This window comes from Schistocerca gregaria, chromosome 3, assembly GCF_023897955.1.
Source record: "Schistocerca gregaria isolate iqSchGreg1 chromosome 3, iqSchGreg1.2, whole genome shotgun sequence".
In the NCBI taxonomy this organism is placed as follows: Eukaryota; Metazoa; Arthropoda; class Insecta; order Orthoptera; family Acrididae; genus Schistocerca; species Schistocerca gregaria.
Genome location: NC_064922.1, coordinates 934,434,684 through 934,459,411, shown reverse-complemented (window position 1 = coordinate 934,459,411; position 24,728 = coordinate 934,434,684). Strand labels below are relative to the sequence as shown.

Genomic DNA, 24,728 nt, shown 5'->3' with positions numbered 1-24,728 from the left:
ATGTAACAGAGGACGTTTTGGACTTTTTTGAAAGGAATTACAACAGGTGTAGACTTACTCCAAGCTGTTGAACAAACGATTGATGGTGTCGACATGGTTTGGAATTGGTTACTCTTAGTGACCACAGATGGAGCACCACCAATACGAGGCCATCAGTGATGAATCGTAGCGCTGATGCACAAACAACTAGGATACACAGAAGAGAAGGTGTATGAAATTCACTGCATTCCACATTGAGATGCACTTTGTGCAAAATCGGTAACATTAGAAAATGTCATGCAAATTGTTGTGTGTACTGTAAACCATCTGAAAACACATGGGCTTACGAAACACCAGTTTCAGCAGTTCTTGGAGGAATCAGAAGAGGAGTATCGGGACATGCCTTACTTTACAGAAGTATGATGGCTCAGTCAAGGTATAAAATGCCGAAAAGTTTTTTTGACTTATGTTTGGCTCTGGTACATTTCTTACACAGGAAGGGAAAGAGTGGGCAGAAATTAGAAGACCCTGACTGGATAGCAGACCTTGTGTTTTTCTCGGGCTCTACATCTTGCATGAACATCCTGAACATCAGTTTGCAAGGTGAAAATAATTAAACTTCTGACATGCGGGAAGAGCCAAATATTGTCTGAAAACACAGCACATTTCTCTACCCTTGGTTTGGTCCAAATAAGTGTTAGATTTCTAGAATACATGTCAGTAATTGTAAAAAACAATGAGCAATTTCGAGCACTATTTGTAAATGTTACGAGTGGGTCTCGTATCATTCACTGCTTTGCAATACATGGCTGAAGAACAAGTTCTTTGCAGTACAAAGTACAAAAGAATTCTACAAAAGCTTTCCACAGCAAGAATTTTCACACCTGCATCATAAAGCTGCGAGAGTTATGTCCATGATCAGATCTATTTATGTGTATGAAAGGTTTTTTTCTGTAATGAAAACTAATAAATCAAGGTTTTGATCTGACATTAACTTTGTTACTCATAACCAATGATAAACATGTTTCAGATTTCTTTCTTTTTCTAATTTAGTATTGTTGTTTACTAACTGCCTCATCCTGCTCCATGTTACACAGGCGAACATTGTTATCTGAAAAATTTGGTATTAAACAGAACACTTAAAAATTATCCTTTAATTACAGAGAGACATGATTGATACCCTTGCCGTGAAGGGTGTTGTACAGATGCAACTCCATGGAGTTGCCTGCAACAATAAGCTGCCCTGAGGTAGCTCAACTAACCTCTCTGGAACTGCAGTTATTTCACTCGGATATATGTTTGTGACAACATACTTGGTACCTTGTAGGACAATAAAATATATTTTTTTGGAATCGTACAACTTGTTAGTTATTGTTATATGTAACTACTACCCTGAACCAAGCAATGCAGTGCACTGGTTAGCACACTGGTCTCACATTTTGGAGGGTGACAGTCCAACTCGCATCCGGCCATCGTGATTTAGGTTTTCTGTGATTTTCCTGCATCCCTTCAGGCAAATGCCTAGATGGTTCCTTCCCTAATCCAGTGGGACTGGTGACTTCATCCCCTCTTCCAAATCAACCAACCTACTATCCTGAGTACTGTACTTCCTACAGTGGTGACTGCGAAATTTCAACTGCACCACATTTAAAATGTATAATCTCCCACGCAGGGCCATTCTCCTACAATGTTGCAGCTATTGATAGCTCAACTGTTTCTTGGGATCGAGGGACGTCAAACTCACTTCTTTGTCAATGCCTGTGAATTCCATAAACTTTCCATGCCTCATTTTGGTACAATTTTGCCAAAACCCGGTAAAAGGCTCTGATTCGGCAGTGAGTGGTGAACCGACAACAATGCTTCCATTGTTTTCTCATCTACTACACCAGACTCATGCCGCTTCACACCAAACATGCCAACAATGTGTGTTGACTTCTCAGTGTGACCTTACCAGTGACAGCATTCTAATAATGCCGGGTGACTATTTGCCTAGCAATTCTGCTACGACAATGGATGTGGTTATGGGCAAACAATGGCTTCCTGCTGCCTCATTCGTCAGTGCACATAGTGCTCTGAGCTTCCACATGGGAAATAATGACACTTATTCACATGGACACTCCTTTAGCGCCAGTGAATCTATGTGCATTAACATTTCCAGTGTTTGCAAAACTATACATACACCCACCAGAGTGCCACAATAGTTGGCCAACAATAGCCCCTCAACCATTTCCAATTATTTACCACCTCCTGGACAAAGTAACATGGGTTCAAGTGATCTTCCTGGACATAAAAGCGAACTACCCAACACATACTATGTCATGAAGCAACATCTGCCCATGTCCTCCAGATTGCGACTGCCGCCATGTCACCTGAGCGGCATCATATCTCTGCTGCCTGCTCCGTGTTCACTTGCTGTTGCCACCACTACACACAATGCACACACACTGCAACTCCTCCATGCTGGCCTGAGCCTCACATAACCATGGCCCTTATCATTCCCCAGGTCTTCAGCCGAAACTCCCTCCACTGATTGTGGACTCGCCTACACTATGGTTCACACTTAGGGAGTGCATAATGCAGTCCACAGGCATCACTGAGGTCAATGACAAATTTGCAGTACTTCTCAACAATCTTGGTGATAATGCCAATCTCATTAGTAACTTTCTGCTTGATGTGCACACACAAACAAACTAGTAAGAGACTGTCAAAGCACTTCTGCTTCAATGCCTATCCTGCTCACAAGAGCAACAACTTCATCTAGTGATAAGTGAAACCTCACTCAGTCATCGTACACCTTCCGCACTGTGGTGCAAGCTTCACCTGCAAATCGATACAAGTCTACTCCTGCAGACTTTGTGGGTATTAAAACTGCCAGACAGTATTCAAACAGCAATGCTTACACACGAGGATGTTCCACTAGATTTCAAGCTATGCCTGTCTCTCAGAATGCTACTGCTCGCACAACACGGCTCGTTGATTAATTCTCATTGTGACCATGCTATAACTGTCAGGGTCCCCACCTACAGCGCCGACAACATACGACCATGGCCAAGGCTAGCCAATGCCCCACTTGCACTCCCGGCCACTACTGCACACCTCGTAATGCGCACACGGTGGCCTCACGAAGTCTTCAGGGACTTGCCAAACCTTGCTGAGCCGGCAACCACTACTGCTACATGTGGTCTCCTTGGTGCTGAACATAAACAAAACGCCTACAGTGCATAATACCACTGGTGCCCCTCCACCAGGTCACCGACATGTGCCTGGAACACAAAACAAAGTGAGCCATCTGGGCACTAAGCCTGCTGAGCACACTGCCTCTGTTGGTTCCACATTCACTTTCGCTCCAACCCACTTCATAGACTTGCTCATAGCCAAACTGATCTCATGGCCTGATAACTGGCACATCATGCCACTTGTTCTCATCAAGTCACTGCAAATAACTACTTCGTGATATTGTCCGCAGGTCTCAACTACGAATGAATGGCTCTCGCCTCTTCATTTACGATGCACAAAATGAATTCTTACTTTCTAGTCAACACCGGAGCTGATGTCAACACTATTCCACTGTGTCTCACTCTAGCTACACTTTGACCTCTGCCCATGCAACTGCATGCAGCTAATGACTCAGTGATACCAGTGGTTGGCACCGCCTCCATCACTCTTTATCTCAGCAACCAAGCACCTATGCCCAGGATGTACTTGGTGGCTAAAATGGTGGAATCCATCTTAGGAACTGACTTCCCTCACGCATTACCGTTTACTGCAGACCTAAGCCGTGCTCTGCTCCTACACCACAATGGCCAACAACCGATCGGCAGCAAGATCCGTGACTCCTGCCAATGATACGTGGCTGTCTCCTATTTTGCAGACAGAGATGCCTCTCAATCATATCTTGAAATACCTAATGCTTCTGGATGAGCTCAGCACAATATCAGCTGCGCACTACAAACTCTGGCGTTCCACCTTGGATCTACGAGCAACCAACAACCTTCTACGCTCACACATCGCTGAGACATCTAGTGAGCTTCACACAGCTCAACAGCAACTCACCGTTCTGCAACATTTACACCCACTACCTGACGATAAACACATTGTCAACTTCACAACAAATCAGTGAAGTGCCATATTCTAACTCACCCGACTACACCCAGCGTTACTAACAGTGCCTCCTCGACCGGGTTGTCCGTTGACAATAGTTTACAATAACACCTATCACTATGCACTTTGGCCCCCACTTCACGCCAGCCCATCCAGCCACAGACTATTTGTACCATCTGTGATGGGACAGTTAATTGCATCAACACCACTTCCAACCCACTGGTCTGCCATCACCCCCATCGCCTACCTGCCAGAAACTCAAAGTGGATGCCATGGATGAACCCTTGAGTGCTGGTATTGTACAGCCATCCATCAGTGCCTGGGCTTCTCTACCACGCTCGTCCTCAAAAAGAATAATACTCGGTGATTGTATGGCGATTATCAGTACCTCAACACCCAGGCTACAACAGACAGCTACTTTGTACCGAACTTACAAGACTCCACACATGAATTTCCTGGTGCCACTATATTCACGGTTGTTGACTGTAAAAGGGCCTATATACAGATACCTATGGCTGATGAGGATATACCAAAAACTGCAATAATCATGCCATTTGGTCTGCTCGAGTTTTTCTTTATGCCATACGGATTAAAAAACATGGCACAGACCTGGCAGATATTTTTTGATGGCCTCCTATTTAACATGTGCTTCTGCTATGTTTACCTAGATGATGTGATAATTTTCTTGCAGTCTTCCGATGAACATGAGATTCATTTACTCAACATGTTGGACAAGTCAGTGGCACACAGCATCATAACAATGGTAAATGCCAACTATGGCAGTCATGTGTCACCTTCGTTGGACACCTGGTTGATGCTTTGAGGATATGCACCACGATGGAGAAAAGGGAACAAATCTGCCTTCTCCCCCCCCCCCCCCCCCCTGGGACTATAAAGAACTATGTTTCCTTGGAGTCATCAATTTTTACAGGCATCATCTCCCTCATGCTGCTGAAACACTCTTGCCTCTGACTGAGGTGCCGTGTGGCAAGAACACCACTGGCAAATTACACTTGAAATGCAAATGGCCTTTGGTAAGATTAAATCGAACCTCACACAGGCTGTCGCCCTTCCCCTTTCATCACCGGATGCACACCTCATAACCACTCCAGACACTAGCGACCACATGAATGACGTGGTACTGCAACAAGAGATCAGCGGCTTAACACAGCTGTGTTTCTTCTCTTGAAAACTGACTGATACTCAGAAGAAGTGGGCAGCCTTTAATAAAGAGCTTTTGGCCATCTTTTTCGGTCCGTTATTTCCAGGATGACGTGAAGGATGCCTTCTAACTATTTAGACTGACCACAAACCTTTTGCAGATCAAAAACCCTTGTGTTAATACTAAGCCAAAGCACTTTTCTCACCTCGGCATGGTCTCACAATTTTCCGTCAGACATGTCAAGATGCAGAATATAGTCATAGACTACCTGTCTTACTTAGAGACCATGTATACTCAACAAGACTTTGATATGTGCACTGACGCATAGGCCACAGATCACAACCGACAACTACTACTCACCAGACAAGACACTGAGCTACAACTACAACAGCGCACACTACCAGGAGTCATCAAACCTGTTGGGTGCGATGTGCTGCATGAGAGGATACAACCAGTCATCCCACGATCCTATCGTAAGACAGTGTTTGAGTTGTTGCACAAACTTGCACATCTTGGCATACATCCCACTCAAATTAGACACGGAATGCTTCATCTGGCCCAACGTCAAATGTGATTGCACTGCATGGATCAGGGTTTGCATTCCTTGTCAACAAGTGAATAGTTGCCGAGGAAGTTTAGGAGGGGCATGCATAAAATATGATATATAACGGTAACTGATCAAAAATTGCTGCTTAAATTTAATTAAAAAAGAAATTTTGAAAGAATAATTGAAATAAATCAGAAAGGAAAACATATTCTGAGTGAACTTTAGCTGGCATTAACATCAACAGATCTCCAATACATTATCAGATAAACCTTTGTAAATTTATGTACATCCTTTACTTGTTACTGCTACTGTGCATGGAGATTGGTATGACAATACTGGTTCCGGATCGCCCATCCTCTGCTCACACAAATTCTTCTTGTTTGCTTCGATCCTCTTGATGCAGGATTCTCAGTGTGGGCGAAATGATGAATAGAATATGAATGTACGAATAAAGTTTGCTTTCCTAATAACTTTCTGCACCACTTCTTTAATGTCCGGTTGGACTACACATTTTTTCTAACAATATTAACTTGGCAGAACTAGTAATACATCTGCCCTCTATCATTTATAGAGACAAACAGGAGAAGATTAATAAATTGAAGAGCATATCTCTCCTTGTTTTGTTTGTATGCCTACGATACAAAATTATATATATATAGAAAAGAACGAGAGAAGAAAAAAAATTATTCTTTAAAATTGTTCCCCACTGTGGCATGATATCATACGGAGGTGCACAGTGTCTGAGCTTATTTTTTTTATCCTATACTGTTATCAATTTATATAGGCATGTCAGCTTCCCTTAACACATACATACGGTATCTGCCCAGTATTAAGCTTATGAAGCATGCGCCCGCAGCTCAATGTCTGTTACCGTCCCAGCTCGCTTTCACATAGCCTTCACTGCACAAATTCGTGAAGCTCCTGTTCAGCGGCGTGACCCTTTGTGGAATCTTCCATGTGGTGACAACTGGCTTCCATATCAGCAACCCGGGGAATGTATTTCACCTCGTCACTCGCACTTATTCAGTGGGGACACCAGCTGTACATCCGACATCCACCGACAAGGTAAATGTTTAGCCACTTCTATGATGTTGTCAAGCGCAGAAAATTTTGTTACATGAAGTATTCTCATCTTTAGTTCATCATGCGCACACCCACATATCTCACATGCAGGCAGGTTTCGTATGTTTTTGAGCGCCTTTCATACCGTTGCATTACACAAAATTCTTGTAGTGTCCTTTGCACACATAACAAATAAATAAATAAACAAAATGAAATAAAAAAAATAAAAATACAACTACAAAAATAAATATGTACAATGAGCGTAAAATAGTGTTTAGATTAGTAGCAAACGTGTACAAAAATTTCAAAGTAAATCAGGTGTTTCATGCTTCCATGGGTAGTCGATGCTCTCAGTAATTAGGTTTCGACCCCTTAATTATTTGGTAGTGCTCCACCTTAGTTTAGCATCGTGATATGCGATGTACTGCAACTGTATTCTTCTACACATATTTTCACACTATGACATTCATACATATAAATTTATAACTATATTTACTTGTGGTGTGGTCCTTTCTTATGTTTATATGGTACCTAACACTCGACAATCATTTATCTTTCTTCACTTTAGGATGTGTTGATGTGTCAGTCCCTGGGAGTTGGGGGAGGGGGTGGGGGACCCACTTGCTTAAAACTAAATCTTCATGGATAAGTGTACAGTGGCTTGATGGTCACTAATACCTCTTTCATATATTCAACCATGTATTCAATTACTTTAGTGTGCAGTCGTGCTATCACAAACTCATTGAAAGTCATGTGTGATGTGTGTGTCTCTATTTACATCATAAATCTGAAAGACAAAGTGTATTATAAGCATGGTGCAAACTTTTATTCAGTTTGCCACTTATATTGTACTCACTTGTTTACCTGCAACAAGTTTTCTGGTCCCTCAATTACAATTAGTGTGTGTACTTTCAATACTTAAATTTGTAAATATGTAGATATAATGTACATAATAGTGTAGTTTAGGATCCCTTTCTGTGTATATAATCCCTTAGCTTATCTTTGTGTGTACTGTGTAGATAGCCGTAGTTATAGTATAAACTCTCCCTTAATTTTCTATGTCCCTGTTTATGCATTAGACTTTAAAGGTGCTAGTGCAGGCTGTAGCTCATAGGGTTTGTTTGTTTTGGGTGCTCTAACACTTTCAGCTGGGTTTGTCTGGCATGCACGCGCTTGCAGTTTATTGACTAGGTTTCTCCCCAATGCACATGCGCTGCGTCGCTCTGTTACCATTAACATCGTGGCGAGTTGTGTAGTACATTGCCGTGCTACTGTGTGTTTCACAAGTTCGTTTATTCATTTACACCTGGGCAACATGCAAGGCGAAGTGTTGTGTTTTAAGTATCATTATATCTAGACACACAAAAGTAAAATTCTACCTTGTTACATCCCCTCACCTTGTCATTTGCACATTCAACATATAAGAAAAACACAAACAAAAATTTTCCTTATCATCTAACAACATAAATTCTGGAATGTGATTTTCCAGCGTCCTAAATGTAATATTATTATACATACATACAACTTAGAGGGTATACCCTACCTTGATCATATCTGATAAAGCAAGTGTTATCAAGCTTGTGCCCCCACTCCCCTCCAAGGTCACAGAACGGGGGCCTACCGTGACCAGTTCAAGTTTTCCGGCGTTGCAGTGGCATCAATTTCTGGGTTATGTGTAACTCCCACTATGTGGACTGTTGGTTTTGATTACGCCAATCAGTATCCCGAAAGGCTCTCGACTGAAATTCTCTTTGCCTCTGCGCTTTATACGGTATATGTATGTTACTTTTCTGGCCAAATTCCACCGTCTGTGGGTTATTCGGTTGTCTGGTATTGTTTTGTGTTTGCAAAGCAATTGGCTGATTAATGCTGGTAGCTTGTGTCTGTACATATTGTACAGGCTTGCCATATGCTACTCGCCCGTTGTAGTTGTTTTTGCTAAATCTTTGCCCATTTCCTTTATATCCACCTTTGTATTTACAGCTTCCTCCATTGCCCTCGCAATTACTGTTACCATTACCACAAGTCTGTGTGGAGAAAGGTTGCCATTCTTGTCGTATTACGAATCCGTTGTTTACTAGGTGGTCCAAAAATCTCAGTGTCGCTATCAGCGTATTAACAGGCTTGGGTTGTACTGGTCTCTCTTCATATATCAAATCTATTCAAAACTATTGAGTCCATTACAGATAGAAAGTATTCGGTGTCGTTTTCCAGGATGGTAATGAGTTTTTCCCTAATGTAGGTGGGACGACGGATCTTTAAAATTTTCAGCACATCTACTTGGGATACCAGGTTCGTCCAGTATCTGGTTTTATTCAAATATTTTTCATAATAGCCCCCTTACGCTTCCATACTTGCTATTGGACGGAGCTGGGTTGAATACTTCACATCTGGGCCTCTCTTGTACGGCCTCAGACCTATACTTGCCCAGAAAGGCTCTCTCAAATTGTTCATAATAGTGGCAATGTTCCGCCATGTCTGTAGCCTATAGCAGAACATCATCCTGTGTATATCCAACAACAAATCTAATTTTCAGGCCTTCGGTCCAGGTATGAGGTAAAACTTTTCGAAATGATCTGATAAAGACCACAGGGTGCGTTCTTTTCCCTTCAGAAGTGAATATCAGAAATTGTCAATGCCTAAGTAATCCCTCATCTGAAAGTAATGTTGACAAACACACCATGCTGTCAGTGACGGTGTTTTTTCGCTCGCCCGTGGCGTAGTGCATGGCAACTGCGCTCGCTTGACAGGTGCAACTGCCAGCAAGTGTTGTTGCATTATGCAACCTTCCGTTTTTTTCCTTTGATAGGCTAACCCTGTATTGTAGGCAACCAGTGAAGGTATCTAACTGCTCTAAAAGCATAGGTTGGTTTCGTGTCATATGTTGTTTTGGATTGTGTAGATAGTTGTAGTATAAACTCTCCCTGTTAGAATATACACAGCGACATTTTTTTATCTGGTTAAGCCATGTGGAACGTGGTCGTAAACGCAAAAACAGCAACTAGCAAATAATTATACAACATCCGCCTCAACTAACTTTCACATGTGAAACATGTGTTTTCGTTCATACTTATATGTTAATTCACAGGTTCACCTACAGAATTGCATGTGAGATTTGGTCTGACATACGAAGGAGACTTGCTATCATAGATTGCACAATTCAAAATTGAGTCCACCTAATGGGTATGATAAGGGCGGAAAAACTGCAATTCCCAAGATCCAAAAACAACGCAACAGTAAGGATGACTGGACACACAGATACTTATATATTTTACAAACGACCAGCTGTTTTCAACGATTATTGCTCATATACAGAATTATAACACTCCCAACAAAATCCTATAACGTAGAATTATTTGGCAACATGTTGAACATAATGATCATACCACAAAAACAAAAATAAACAGCTAAATTGTCACTGATTTGCTACTTCTGATAATCTTTTGATCATACTAAGAAACACTGCCTTGTAACATTTCCTCTGCTTCCTTTAAACCAGAATCTATTTTAGCTAAAAGTTGACTTCCTTTCTCTTTTAGAGCTTCTTCTACAGTATCTACATGAATTTTGCATTCTCACACTACCTTTTCAGCAAGAGTGCTGTCCTTATCCAGCATTCCTGCTTCAGCTTTTTCAGTTATTTCCTTTACATCTGCACATAACCCATCTCTCTGTGTTTTGGCAAATTCTGACTCTAAACTTACCTGATCTACTCTTAGACTCAACTTGTGTATTTCTGTAGGTAGGTTTTTGCATATGCCTTGAAGCATTCGTCACATTTTTTACCGACGCATCCACTTGGATTGCACCTCCTGAATTTGAGAATATGCTTCACTAAGGTTTTGTAACTCACCTGCAACTTGTTCCTGTTTATAGTCTACAGATGTTACTTTTTCCACTGATGTATTTATATTGCAGGACATGTCGGTAATTATTTATTGCTTTAGTTGTTTACTGAACTCTGTCAACTTCCCAGATAGTTCGTCAGATAACTCAGTGCGTATAGTTTTGCTCACCTCACTGAACTATTGACTAATACTATTCTTGGAACTGTTTAATGCCTGTAAGCTGTTGTCCTATATTTTCCTGATGTCTTGTGAACTGCTGAGTAAACTGTTGTGTTATTAGTTGCATGAGTTGTGTCAAACTGTATGTCTCGCCACTATTTACATTGCTTTTATGAACTATTTCCCACTCTTGCGTTCACGACATCGTGAGCAAATAATCAGAGGAATTTTCGCTGTCGCATGCTTCAGTTTCACTATTTGAAAAAATGTTTCCTGGTGAGAACTAAGAAATTGTCTCATTGATCGTCATAAAAGTGACATCATGATTAGTTATATTACCAGTGTCATCATTTTTTAATAGTTGGACACCAACCTGGTTGTTTTGGCAGCCACCGGACAGTTCACGAGTTGGTGCATTTCTTTCAACTGTTGCCAAGCTCAGATTTCCGACATCTTGGCATATTGCATTTTGTAATGAGGCCATTTCCTTTGACTCCATTGTGAACAGTGTTTAACAAAATTATGAAAAGAAAACAAAAAAAATTTTAACATGAAATTTTTTTGTATCGATACTATTCAATTAAAACACATTAATGAACCTGATTATTTTCTGATACAGTCTTACAGAATTTGAATGAATTATTTTGCACTGTAATGTTGACTTTACACAATTTTATCTCAAAGGATTTTTATCTCAACAATTGAAAGGTCTGTTCATATTCTGCTCTGTGCCGTCCTGTCACGGTCGTCATTGAATAGTGGCTGATGGAGAATGTGGGGGGAGGGGGTGCTTAAAATATAATAAACTTTACTTTCCTAATAACTTTCTATGACACTTCTTTTTCTAACAATATTAACTTGGCAGAACTTGTAATACATCTGCTGACTCTCACTTATAGAGACAAACAGGTGAAGATTAATAAACTGAAGTGTGTGTGTGTGTGTGTGTGTGTGTGTGTGTGTGTGTGTGTGTGGATACCATGCTCAAGACCCCCTTTGCAAAATCCCATATCCCAAATGGGCGTTTTCAACACGTTCATATTGATTTAGTTGGGCCACTCCCAGAGTTGCAGGGTTCAAAGTACATCTTATCCATGACTGACCATACGACATGATGGCTTGTGTCTGCCCTGCTGCTGGACATTTCAGTTGAAACAGTCACCAAGGCTTTTTTTTTGCAACGGAACTGCTAGGTTCAGCTGTCCTACCTCACTAATGACTGACCAAGGCGGACAATTTGAGTCTGCCTTGTTCAGTGAAGCGTGACAACTTTGCAGGTGCTATCATTTCCACACGACTGCTGACCACCGCAGCTGAATGGCCTAGTGGAACAACAGCACTGCATGCCCAAGGTAGCTTTAACGTGCCACTAGCAGTTGTGGACTGATGTCATGTCCTGGGTGCTTCTCAGAGTTAGGACTGCTCATAAGGAAGGTCTGAACGCCTCACTTGCTGAGGTCCTATATGGTGAGTCGTTCTACCTCCCTGCATAATTTGTCACTCACGGTGTAGCTACTGATACCTGTGGACCCACATATTTCGTTGTTTGTTGTTTCGTGGAATACACTTTATGGCTTAACAACAATCATTATGATTACAAATTAAAAACCCCGTCGAAAGAACAACAATTCTCACAGTAATTTAAAGAACTTGAACAGGATCAATTCATTAGTAACAAACTTTAGGAATTTATATCATTAAGAACAGGGCTTGAAAGCATGAATATACAGTCCTCAAATATAAGTAACAAGTCACACCAACTAGGTGTAGCTGCAGACAGGTTCAACAAACAGAGTTTTACTGGCAAAATGAGACAAATTACTGTAACTAAATGTACCAAGTCATGCCAATGATTGTCGGTGTCACAAAGCCCTTAACAATCTATAAGCCTTAATAAAATCGCTTAAGCAATGAAATGCCCAATTCCCCAAAGTACAAGCAAAGCTGGGAAGGCATACGATTTAAACGGGACTTCCAGCTAGTGCACACCAGCAAAAACATTGAAAATGACCCTTAAATAAATATACAATCCCCCACAATACAAGAAAAGCTGGGAAGGCATACAATTTAAATGTGACTCCCAGCTGGTGCACACCAGCAAAAACATTGAGAATGACCCTTAAATATATACAACCCTAAAAAGTCAAGATAAGCTGTCAAATACTGCAGGAGGCTGTCACAGCCAACAAGCAGGCTAATTTTACAACGAGTGGAGTTAGCTAATGACTGGGGATAAAAGGAGAAACTCAACTGTCCATACTCATAAACAATAGGCTTTAAAACTTAACATGCTCCAGAACTAGCAATAATGGTGCAAGGTTTAAACGAGTGGTTAAAGAGTAGGTATAGTGATGAGGAACTTAGGGCTTGCAGAACTCACAATACTGAATAGATCCAGAGTTCCTGATTAATTGGTGATGCTCTGCCGTGTTATCAAGCAATCAAATTTACTTAACTCGGGCCAACGCAAGGCGGCTGGTACAGCTTCCAAATTGCGGGCCAACCTAGATGTTGTGTGATGATGAAAGTGTCACCGCAACAGAAAGAACACAAGTATTTGCTCCAGGCCCAGGAAACTGCAATGCATCATCCGCTGCCAAAATTACCCCATCAACACACATCAGAAGGGAACAGTAATCTGTCCAAATAAGGCCACAGACGAAAATGTCTACATTGCACACCAGCAAAAACATTGAAAATGACCCTTAAATAAATATACAATCCCCCACAATACAAGAAAAGCTGGGAAGGCATACAATTTAAATGTGACTCCCAGCTGGTGCACACCAGCAAAAACATTGAGAATGACCCCTAAATATATACAACCCTAAAAAGTCAAGATAAGCTGTCAAATACTGCAGGAGGCTGTCACAGCCAACAAGCAGGCTAATTTTACAACGAGTGGAGTTAGCTAATGACTGGGGATAAAAGGAGAAACTCAACTGTCCATACTCATAAACAATAGGCTTTAAAACTTAACATGCTCCAGAACTAGCAATAATGGTGCAAGGTTTAAACGAGTGGTTAAAGAGTAGGTATAGTGACGAGAAACTTAGGGCTTGCAGAACTCACAATACTGAATAGATCCAGAGTTCCTGATTAATTGGTGATGCTCTGCCGTGTTATCAAGCAATCAAATTTACTTAACTCAGGCCAACGCAAGGCGGCTGGTACAGCTTCCAAATTGCGGGCCAACCTAGATGTTGTGTGATGATGAAAGTGTCACCGCAACAGAAAGAACACAAGTATTTGCTACAGGCCCAGGAAACTGCAATGCATCATCCGCTGCCAAAATTACCCCATCAACACACATCAGAAGGGAACAGTAATCTGTCCAAATAAGGCCACAGACGAAAATGTCTACATTGTAGGCAATATTGACTTATTCCGGACGTGACTACACATACAAGTTACAAGTTTAACACTCCTTAAATTACTTGAAAATTAATGAAGTGAAATATCAGTGTCTGCAAATCCAATTACTAGGGTATACTCATCTGTAAAAGGGTACCTTGCCTTCGATACAGACTATGTTACACTTTCAATTTCATCAACTTAACTTGTAACAGAGAATGCTCGCACACTTGCTTGGAATATGGCCTGGAACAACAAATCATCGCCAGTTACTCTTGACTGATGACTACGGACACAATCACTCAGAGGTGCATTAATATGACACGTTAAAACACAAGTGGCTTTATGATAACAAGTACTGATAAAAAACAACATTTGACTCCACTCAAGTGTGAAAGAGCCATGACTTCCAGGATTCCAGGCAGGTGTATTATTGCCTCCAATCAGTGCAAATGGTCTATGAGGTGCCGTAAAATTAAAGCTTGCAGAGTTGGCCAGGAACTTGTTGAGCAGGTGGCACGAGCCATCCACTCCTCTTCCCGCAACTCGCTGCTATCAGTCCTTAATACAGCCGATTTTATCACTCATGCCTTCTTGAGGCCCTTATTGGACAGCAGGAGTCCCCCAAAATCAGCAACTTACCAGTCACGGGCCCACCAAAACCAATAACATATGCCTCGACCGAAGACCCGATCTCCTGACACATGAGCAGTATCGATATTGACAGTCCAAGCAGTTAATGGCATCAGCGGAGCACCATGCTTACCAAAATTAAAGCTGCCACAGCTCAGATACACCAGACCATGACCTGCTGGAATCAGTGCAGTGAGTGCATGAGCATATATGAACATCCATGTGCCACCAACTACCCATCACACACAGATTACAATATTTGTTCACCTGTTCCCATGTTATGCTGCACACAGATGCTATCAAGCCAGCTTTGAACCCCCCCCCCCCCTCCCCATCTACAGCAGCCCATACCACATAGTCAAGTGGCCACCAGTACATTTGACATTATCATGTCAGGAAAGACCACTACTGTGTCCTTAAACAGGCTGAAGCCTGCATGGACTCAAGCCAACTCCCTGGTGGCGTGGCATGCCCTGCATCAGGTCCTCCACAACCAACAGACACTCACTTCAAAGTACAACTCAATACAAGTAATTTCCTGCCGGACAATATCGATGTCACCCTACATGACTCACTGTCAGTCATCTCTACCAGTTTCGCAAATAGGCAGGCAGGCCCCAGTGTAGACCCCCTGCCCTCCTTTGTTGATACGGCAGATTTAACATCTCACCTCACGACCGATGCAACTCCAATCATCAGTGCCCTGGATATGCCACTCCCACTGCCAATGTTGGGGATGACACCACCTCTACAGCTGCTTCGCCAGCCTCTAGTCATCATGCTGGGGATGCTGTCCTTACTCCATCAGTGATGATTGGCTGCACACTGTACGCGCCAGTGCGATCACCAATTACAATTTTTCAGTGATTAATATGCCTCCGCACCAACATCCCACCAGTGCACACAGCATATTACGCACCATTTGTTTTTATGTTTTGTTTTAGAACCGTGATGTTTCTTGATTGGGGGGATGCAATAAGATGTACCTTCCCATGATCCCAGTGCACAATGTGAGAAGAGCACGAGAATGCTCTAGGTACAGTTTATCTCATTTACTGAGTTACGTGAAGCCGACATCTGTGCTTAGCGACACACTCTAAATGAGCAATGACAGTTCCATTCCTGGTTTGTGTGCCTGGTAAGTGTGTACACTGTGACCAGGAAGTTGCACACAGGCAGCAGCTCCGCATGTGTGCAGACTTTCTGGCTGGCTCTGGTCTAGGATATCATGAACAATCCTGGTTGCTTCGTGTCGTGAATCTTTTCAACAATGGGCAGATTGTTGAGAATGAAGTGACAACATCCATTCAGTGCTTTCCTTGCTTATTCTCTTAATGTTACTAGAAGTACCCAAGGCTTCTTATCTGCTTGAGATTTGCTGTTCCTCCCTTGGCCTTCCAATTCATTCTGAAGGTGGCCCACTGAATATGTGTGAGGCTTATTCAGTAAACAATAAGTGTTAAAGAGCTGTTTTCCTCCTTTATATTATATTCTGCCTGACAAAAACGTTAAGCACCCGGAAAGAGGGTAAAAAATGAAATGTAACAAAACTTCACAGGTTGAAAGGGTATGTGACATTAGTTCAGTGAGTACAAAACTGAATAAAATTCAGAAAAAACCATCATGCCCCCACTTATCAGTATAACACTACATCCCCTCTGTTCTGAATGCAAGCACTGGTTCATTTGGGAAGTGTTTCATGAAGAAATTTTATCCTCTCCAGAGAAGAGTTAGCCCACAAATGTTGTAACAGGTCCTCGATTTACTGAACACCGGCACTGGGACAGAGTAGAGTCTGAGCTGGTCCCACATGTTTTCTATCAGGGGCAGGTCTGGGGATCTTGCTGGCAATGACGGTACCTCAACATCAAGCAGACACTTCACAGAGATGCGTCTCATGGGTGGACAGGTGCTGTCAAGTTGAAAAATGGCATCATGATCCTGTGGCACACAAGGCAACACACGAAGCTGCAGGGTGTCCATAATGTACTGCTTTGTCATCAGAATTCCCTCAATCACTACCAGCCATGACCTGAAGTCATACCCAATGGCTCCCCACACCGTGACACCAAGTGTAACACTGCTGTCTCTCTCCAAGACATTGGAAGTATGAGACATCTCCTGAGGTCCCCGCAATACTTGTTGGGGAAGCACACAACCATAATTTATAGCTGAACAGAATGTGCAACATTATGTGCCAGCACTCCATGCTTCACAGTCATAACACCATTCTGAATGCAGCCATCTGTGTTAGCAGCAGCATATGATGATAATATCCAAGTTCAGTTACTGCTAGTCTCTGTCCAATGGTGCAGGATGACAAAGGATGTTACAGTGAGTACATTACTTACTCTCAGATGGTGAATGACATGTGGAGAAGTTATGATGTGTTTCATGCACAACACGACAATCGTCCCTTCTGATGGGTAACCAACATTGGGCCACTGGCACATCCAAATGCCACACAAATCTATATTTTGCACAATTCAATCAGCTGACCACATGTACATGCACAATGAGGCTCATTTCAAACTCAGCCAAGTGCTGATAACTCTGTCTGACACAAGTATGCAGTATCTGCATGTTCTTCAAATTCACTCAACGTCTGGCATTGTCCATGTCCCTTATGTACTCTACTAGGCCTACTAAACACATACAACACTAATGCACCTCTGGTAGCAATTCTACCTGTCACAGAGAATTTCAATTCTAATCATTTACACATCAGCTGATGGGGAGTACTTTTACAAAGTTACAGTGACATTTGACTTTGTCTTCCGTGTGCTTCACTTTTTTAGCCAGGTGGTGTACATTAGCTATGCTCAGAATAAATCAGATAAATCAGAAACAATGAAACATTCAATCTGTTAAGTACAGTATAGTCAAGTACCCATATCAGTCCTAATCAAGAAACAAAAACTTAGCAGTCAAGCCAGAATTCTCTTGTGGCTCGCCCCTGGCATTAAGAAATATCACAAAGGAAAAAAAAGATTATGAATGTCAAAAACTCGCAATGTAAATAATGAATTCCACCCATATGCTGAAGTGTACAAAATGTTATTTAAGAAAGTTATAAAAGACACCAAGTAAATGCCAAATGATAATTACATCAGAACCACTAACAAGATGATGAAAGCTATGTGAAAACTAGTAAAACAGCACAAAGACAGTGACAGCCCATAAAATCACAATTTGCAGTAGATCAAACAGTATAAAAAATAACTAACCCAGAGGAAATTGCAGACACATTCAACAAACACTTCTCAAACATAAGTGAAAAGCTGGTCAGTGGATTCGAATTGCAGGACTAACAGGATATAGTTCATGAAACCTCAGACAACCACCCCGCTTCTCTCTTCTTCCAAGAAATCAGGAAGAGATCTTAACAACAATTAAAACTTTAAAGTCCATTTTCTACATCGTAGATGGTATGCCAGACTATACCATCAAGAACTGTGGTGACCTTAATTACTAAACCTCTCCAATCTGTGCAAGAGTTCTCTATCGATTAGAACTTTCCAAAAGGACCTTTCAGATCTCCGGTATAAACATCGACTCCTTTCCACAGAACAACAAAGATTCAGGAAAAGCCGATCAACTGGCAAAGCTGTTTATGAAAAATTAAGTTTAGTGCTCATCAGGTTAGGCAATGAGGGACATATCACTGGTATATGCCTTGGCTTGTCCACGGCTTTTATATGACTGACTGCGACAAATTAATTTACAAGCTTCACAATAGTGGGCATCAGAAGCACACCCAACAAAAGGATCATGTCATACCTGTTTTTCCTATTGTATATTTTTATTCCTGGTGTATATAAATGATCTGAAATCAAATAAATATTATTGCAAGTGATTTATTCAGTGGAATGAGTGTTGAAATACTTGAGAGGTATATAACAGAAACTTTAACCAGTATCTGGAAATGGTTCAACAAAAATAAACTGATCATTAATGAAAACAAAACAGTAGCACTACACTTCCACAATTTAACAAATATGGATGAACGGGATATTAATACACAGCAATATGACAGAGCTATTCAATTCATAAATAACACAAAAGTCTAGGAATCTGGCTACAGGATAATTGTAGGTAGGAGACACACAGTGTAGATGCCTAAAATAAATTGAGCTTTACTTATTACCTAATACGAGTCCTGTAAAACTGCAGATGGTGTTATGTTTTGAGGCAATACAACATCTAGGGTTATGCTTTTTTGGATGCAATGCATATATATTTGAGGCAGTTACATTCATTAAGAAATATGCTACTAAAATCTGTGTTGGTTCCTCTGATATTAAGACTTCCATGATCACACACAAAAAAATTCACATTTAACAAGTAAATTCTAGCCTCTGTCAGAAAGAAATGTTACATTATGGAAAAATAATTTACAATAACATTAAAATACTTTGCCAACTTTCAAAGTCAGATTGAAGACATTTACCGACTACAGCTTCTACAGTATACTGAAAATCCTCAGCAAGCAACACTTACAGATAGAAAAGGACTCTACAAACTGCATAATATTCTCTGTAACCTTAAGAATGTTCTAGACACATGCTATGCAATAACTATGAAATTAAGAAATTACTAAATAAATTTAGTATTTTAAATTTAGTATTTATTGATAAAGGAGCTGCTAATCCCTTGGGAACTTTGTGTGTGTGTGTGTGTGTGTGTGTGTGTGTGTGTGTGTGTGTGTGTGTGTGTGTGTGTGTGTGTGTGTGTGTGTTGGGATCTAATGGGCACCCAACAGCGAGGTTATTGGTGCCCTGACACTTATTAAAATAAACGAATGTGGATAAGAACTTGTGTGAACATAAAAACTTAAAGCCAATTGTCTGACCTGTACTTCAGTTAATTGGTAGAATACTGAGGAAATGTAATCAGTCCACAAAGGAGATTGCGTACAAATCACTCGTACAACTGGTTAAAGAATATTGCTCGAGTGTGTGGAACCTGTACCAAACAGGGCTAACAAGGGATAGTAAACATATACAGGGAAGGACAGTGTATGTGGAACCTGTACCAAACAGGGCTAACAAGGGATACTAAACATATACAGGGAAGGGCAGTGTGAATGGTCACAGGTTTGTTTCATCTGTGGGAGAGTCTCACAGAGATACTGAAGGAACTGAACAGGAACACTCTTGAAGCTACATGTAAACTATCCTGAGAAAGTCTCTTAAAAAAATTTCGAGAACCAGCATTAAATGATGACTCTAGGATATACACACAGGGACCGTGAGGATAAGATTAGAATACTTACAGCATGCACAGAGACATTCAAACATACATTGTTCCTGTGCTCCCTATGTGAATGGAATGGGAAGAAACTCTAGAACTAAATTTTACTTATGGCAGCAGAGGTGGCATAGTGTCCTGGCAATGATGGTTGAATACTCAGAATTACATGACATTCATACTAACACAAACGTTTTATTACGAAATGTTCACTTTACGAAGATAATTGATTTACTGAGTGGACAAGGGTACATTCAAGAACTTGACAACCATAGAGCAGGAATAGCATTAATTATTTACCTCATGGCTGGTCGTTGCCAACATCAGCACACTGTGCACTGCTACTGTAAGTAAAATTTCACTGAAACCTTAATAACTGGTACATTGGGATGTACCCTCTGCGATGTACTTCGTAGTGGTTTGCAGAAAACGTAAACTGTTGTGTATTATGCAGTTGTAAAATATCCATAATATCATTTCACAAATGACTTGTTCCGCATCCAACTATACCTTGTTCGAAAATGATACAAGACAACCAATGAAATTACTTCATCATCATGTGTCCTCCGTCTTTCACAGCAGCACGCCTTAACTACGTGATCATTTTTGGTCAACAGTGATTATTATCTTTTATGCAGGATTCAGTAATTTCTTAACCAGCCAGCAGTAAAGGATACTCATAAAAACTGGGAATGAGTGCCTGCATATTTGTTGTTTAAACTGCACACGCATCCTACATCTCAGAAAGATGAGGATACCAGATGACAACTTTTACTGTCTTAATACTATCAAATATTCCTTTCAAAACCATAAATATACACTGAGTGACAGAAGTGGACCCTTACACACTCAGTACACACTTTAATTAATCTTTTATGCTAGACAACAATTCTCTCAAGTGAATTTTTATTTGGCACAATTATAGCTAGTAAGTAGTATGTAAGCAGCTGCAGAATGCCTTTTCACAAGGAAGTTGTTTATAAAAATCTCAAAACAATGACTATTCAGGTATCAACCTAAATTGAGAGATCAGCACTCCGCAAACTACTAAAAGTGTGTGGCAGGCAGTACTTCCCATTGTACCATATATTAAGATTTCTTTCCCTTACATTTGTATGTGGAGCATAGGTAGAATAGCACATTAAATGCCTGTGTTTATGCTGTAATTAGTCTAATCCCATTTTCACAGTCCCTACAGGAATGGTAGGTGAGAGGTTGCAGTATATACACCTTAGATTCCTCACTTAATACTGGTTCTTTTAAACTCTGTAAGTAGGCTTTCATGGGATAATAGGTGACCCTCTTTAGTATCTGCCAATTCAAGTTCTTTAGTGTCTCTGTTGACACCCTCCTGTGAGTTAAAAAAGCTGTGACCATTTATTCTCCTGTTCTCTGTATACATTCAATGTACCCTGTTAGTCCTATTTGGCATGGGTCCTACAAACTGGAGCAATACACTAGAAAGGACCACACACATGTATTTGAGTAATCTCCTATGCAGACTTATTGCAGTTTTCAAGCATCTTCCTACTGAATCGAAGTCCATCACCTCCCTTACTTGCAGTTGGGCTTATTTAACCATTCCATTTCAAATCCCTAAAGATTATTACATCCTGATAATTGTACAGGTTGATTCATACCAGCTGGGACCCACTGATACTGCAGTCATAATATACTATGTTTTTGCATTCTGCGAAGTGCAAAATTTTTAGTATCTTAACATTTAAATTAATTTGCAATGTTTGCACCACGTTAAAATCTTATCAAGACCTACATGAATATTTGTACAGCATTGTTTTTAGAAAATACTTCAAAAATGAATCATATTAAAAAGTCTGAGTTAATATTGTCTGCCAGATCAGAAATATACAACATTAACAGCAATGTTATCTGTACACTTCCCTGAAGCATGCCTGAGGCTTGTTCTTCATCTGTCAATGACTCTCTGTCCAAGATTACATGCTTCCCTACCAAGGCAGCATCAACCCAGTGACAAATTTTGTTGATAAATGTCAATGTGGTACTGAGTCAAATGTTTTTTTGAAATAAATGCAGAATCCACCTTCTCCAATGATTAATGACACTAAGGGTGTCTGCAAGTACAAAACATGAGTTGGGTTTCGCATGACCAGTGCTTTTGGAATCTATACCAGCTAGCATCAAGGAGGTTATTCTGTTTCAGATATCAGTACCTAATTACATTTGAGCTCAGGGTATTTTCTAAGGTTTTACAACAGATGAGTGTTAATAATACTTGACGACAGTTTTCTGTGTCACTTCTGCTAATACCATTCTGGGCTAGTGTGACGTCCTTCTTCCGATCACAGGGAACAGTTCTTTGTTTGAGGGATTTACATGAATCATGAACAACAGACAGGATAACACAGTTGCAAATTCTGTAGAATTGGACTGGGACTACATTGCACCCTGACAATTTATTCAGTTTTAGTAATTTCAGCTTTTCTCAATGCCACTGGCTATAACAATCTATCAATTTATACAGTTCACTGTCTCCAAGTAGTTACTATCAGCATCAGTACTCCCATTCTTCCCTGCCTGTGCATGTTCAATACTGGTCCAATATGGTGTAGCAGTACACTGCTGCTACTAGAAGAATACATTTGACACTGAAACCTATTCAGGTGACATCGAGCACCACCATCGTGTTCAAAGAGCATTTGGTACACTGCATGTTACATTTAATGTAGGACTGTGATGATATGGTATTTAGTTTTGGCAAATGTATAAATCCGTGTCACATTGCTGCAGTTACACACGCAGGTACACATGATCTGTCAAAGTCCTTCCTCTACTTGTACTTCAAAAAGCAGCAACATGGCTGCTACCTTTAATTCATTTGTTTAATTTGTTATTGCTGCTTACATCCGACACTCACTTTGGAGACAGTGAGTGAAAACATCCTAACATTAAAGGGGGAAAACAGACAGCCCACATACGTTAATTTACCTCATTAACGACAATAAAAGGAGAAGCTTAGTAGATGGCCACTTAAACAGAATAACAAAGCATAGCAGCAGCATGGTTTTCAAATAGATTGGGAGTTCAGGGATATTCAATAATAGTTGTTGGCTCTGAACAGTGATATAATGTTACTGGTTATTGTGATGTCTCCTTTCGGCACATGTTTTCACAGTTTAGTTGTTATTTGGTGAAACTGTCAAATGTGTAAGTAAAACACCAGGCTGCGGTGGCACTTAGCTGTAGCTTAGCCTAAAGTCTTAAGTTGACTTGGATGATGACCATTCCGCTGATTGTTGTCAAAGCCAACGCATGTTATTCGATACTCCCGTCTTGGTTGTGGTGACAGACTGATCTGCAGTGTAGCTCAAGGTCTAGCTTAAGTCGAAAGGTGACAACATGGTTGTGAGTTGGCGATGCCTACAGATGTGAAAGCAGAAAATCTGACTGTGGCAACAAACTGGAGGGTCCAAAAAATAACTTTTACCAAAAATTGCATGGTCTGAATGGAAAAATCGCCACAGGTGTCACGTTTTAGTCACCAAATTATTTGCAATGTACGTCACTGATCGAAAACAACGATTAGCATCGAATATTCCTCCTCCAGGTTGGGCGATATAGGCGCGATGCTTCATCACGTCACAAGAGTAAATCAGACGTTACCACGGGGCGTGTAAAATATTGTGCTGCTGTCTCAATTGCAGAAGGCATTTCATCGACAATTTCCGTTTTTGTCCAATTAAGGAACCCAATGGTGCAGTACATATGCAACATTCTCACTTTCTGCTCGACTGTCAAATACAACAAGAACAACATTTTCTCTACGTCTCATCTAATTTATAGATAAACTTAGTTGCCAACCTCTTCAATGCAGTCATCTAGTTCATCTTCCATTCTCTCCATCAACGATTTCACGCGGAAGATCTGAAACGAAGAAAATTTGTTTATGCTTGCAATGTTCAACAATATCGTGTGGGTATATACACAGAAACTGCAATAAGAAAGTTTGGTATTACATAATTACTCACCGCTGTTCGCAGGTGTCGTATACTTGCAATCAAAGTCCATCTTTCTTTAAGAACCAAACAGAGCTGCAATGTAAACAATTATAATGCAGGTGCTTCAATAACAGAACGCATGTATAAATAATTGCAAACATTCCGGGGCTTACCACAGTCCAAAACACAATGCCATTAAGCATTATTAACACAATATTCCAGAAAGGTGAAACGGTGGATAACATTTTCTGGGGGGGTATATTTGTTTATCAAGTCATTGAATATTTTGGCTGTTTGTCACATGGTTCCTTCTGACTAGCAAAAAAATATGCTGTGACTCATTTGTTTACAGTTTGTATACATAGCAACGGCTTTACCAGCGCGAAATGCATCGCTATGTTAATTTTGACAGTTATTTTGAACTTTTTCAGATTTTAGTTAGGATACTAACTTCTTATTTAATTTGTTATTCTTATTAAATTTAGATGCAACGTTCTTGTTTGATAGAATCAAATATTTCGTGGGACTTCAGTGGTAAAATTTCAATGGAAAAATAAGCACTGCGGAGAAATAAGCACTTCCTGCCATACTTCATGCCGTCATTTACCGGTACTAAAAAGAACAGAACAAGAAAAAAAAGAAAGTAGTGCAGGCTC

At 40.6% G+C, this 24,728-nt stretch overlaps 1 protein-coding gene across 1 annotated transcript in view; it reads right to left on the bottom strand.

The window, feature by feature from the left end:
• Positions 1-24,445, bottom strand: part of LOC126355225 (uncharacterized) — a 38,887-nt gene extending 14,442 nt beyond the window's left edge. The window contains exons 1-3 of the mRNA XM_050005484.1: positions 24,246-24,445; positions 24,103-24,165; positions 23,936-23,998 (exon numbers count right to left, since the gene is read on the bottom strand). Of these exons, the coding sequence (XP_049861441.1) occupies positions 23,936-23,998; positions 24,103-24,165; positions 24,246-24,317 (198 nt within the window). The 5' untranslated portion in view covers positions 24,318-24,445. The remainder of the gene's footprint in view (positions 1-23,935; positions 23,999-24,102; positions 24,166-24,245) is intronic.
• Positions 24,446-24,728: the final 283 nt, after the last annotated feature.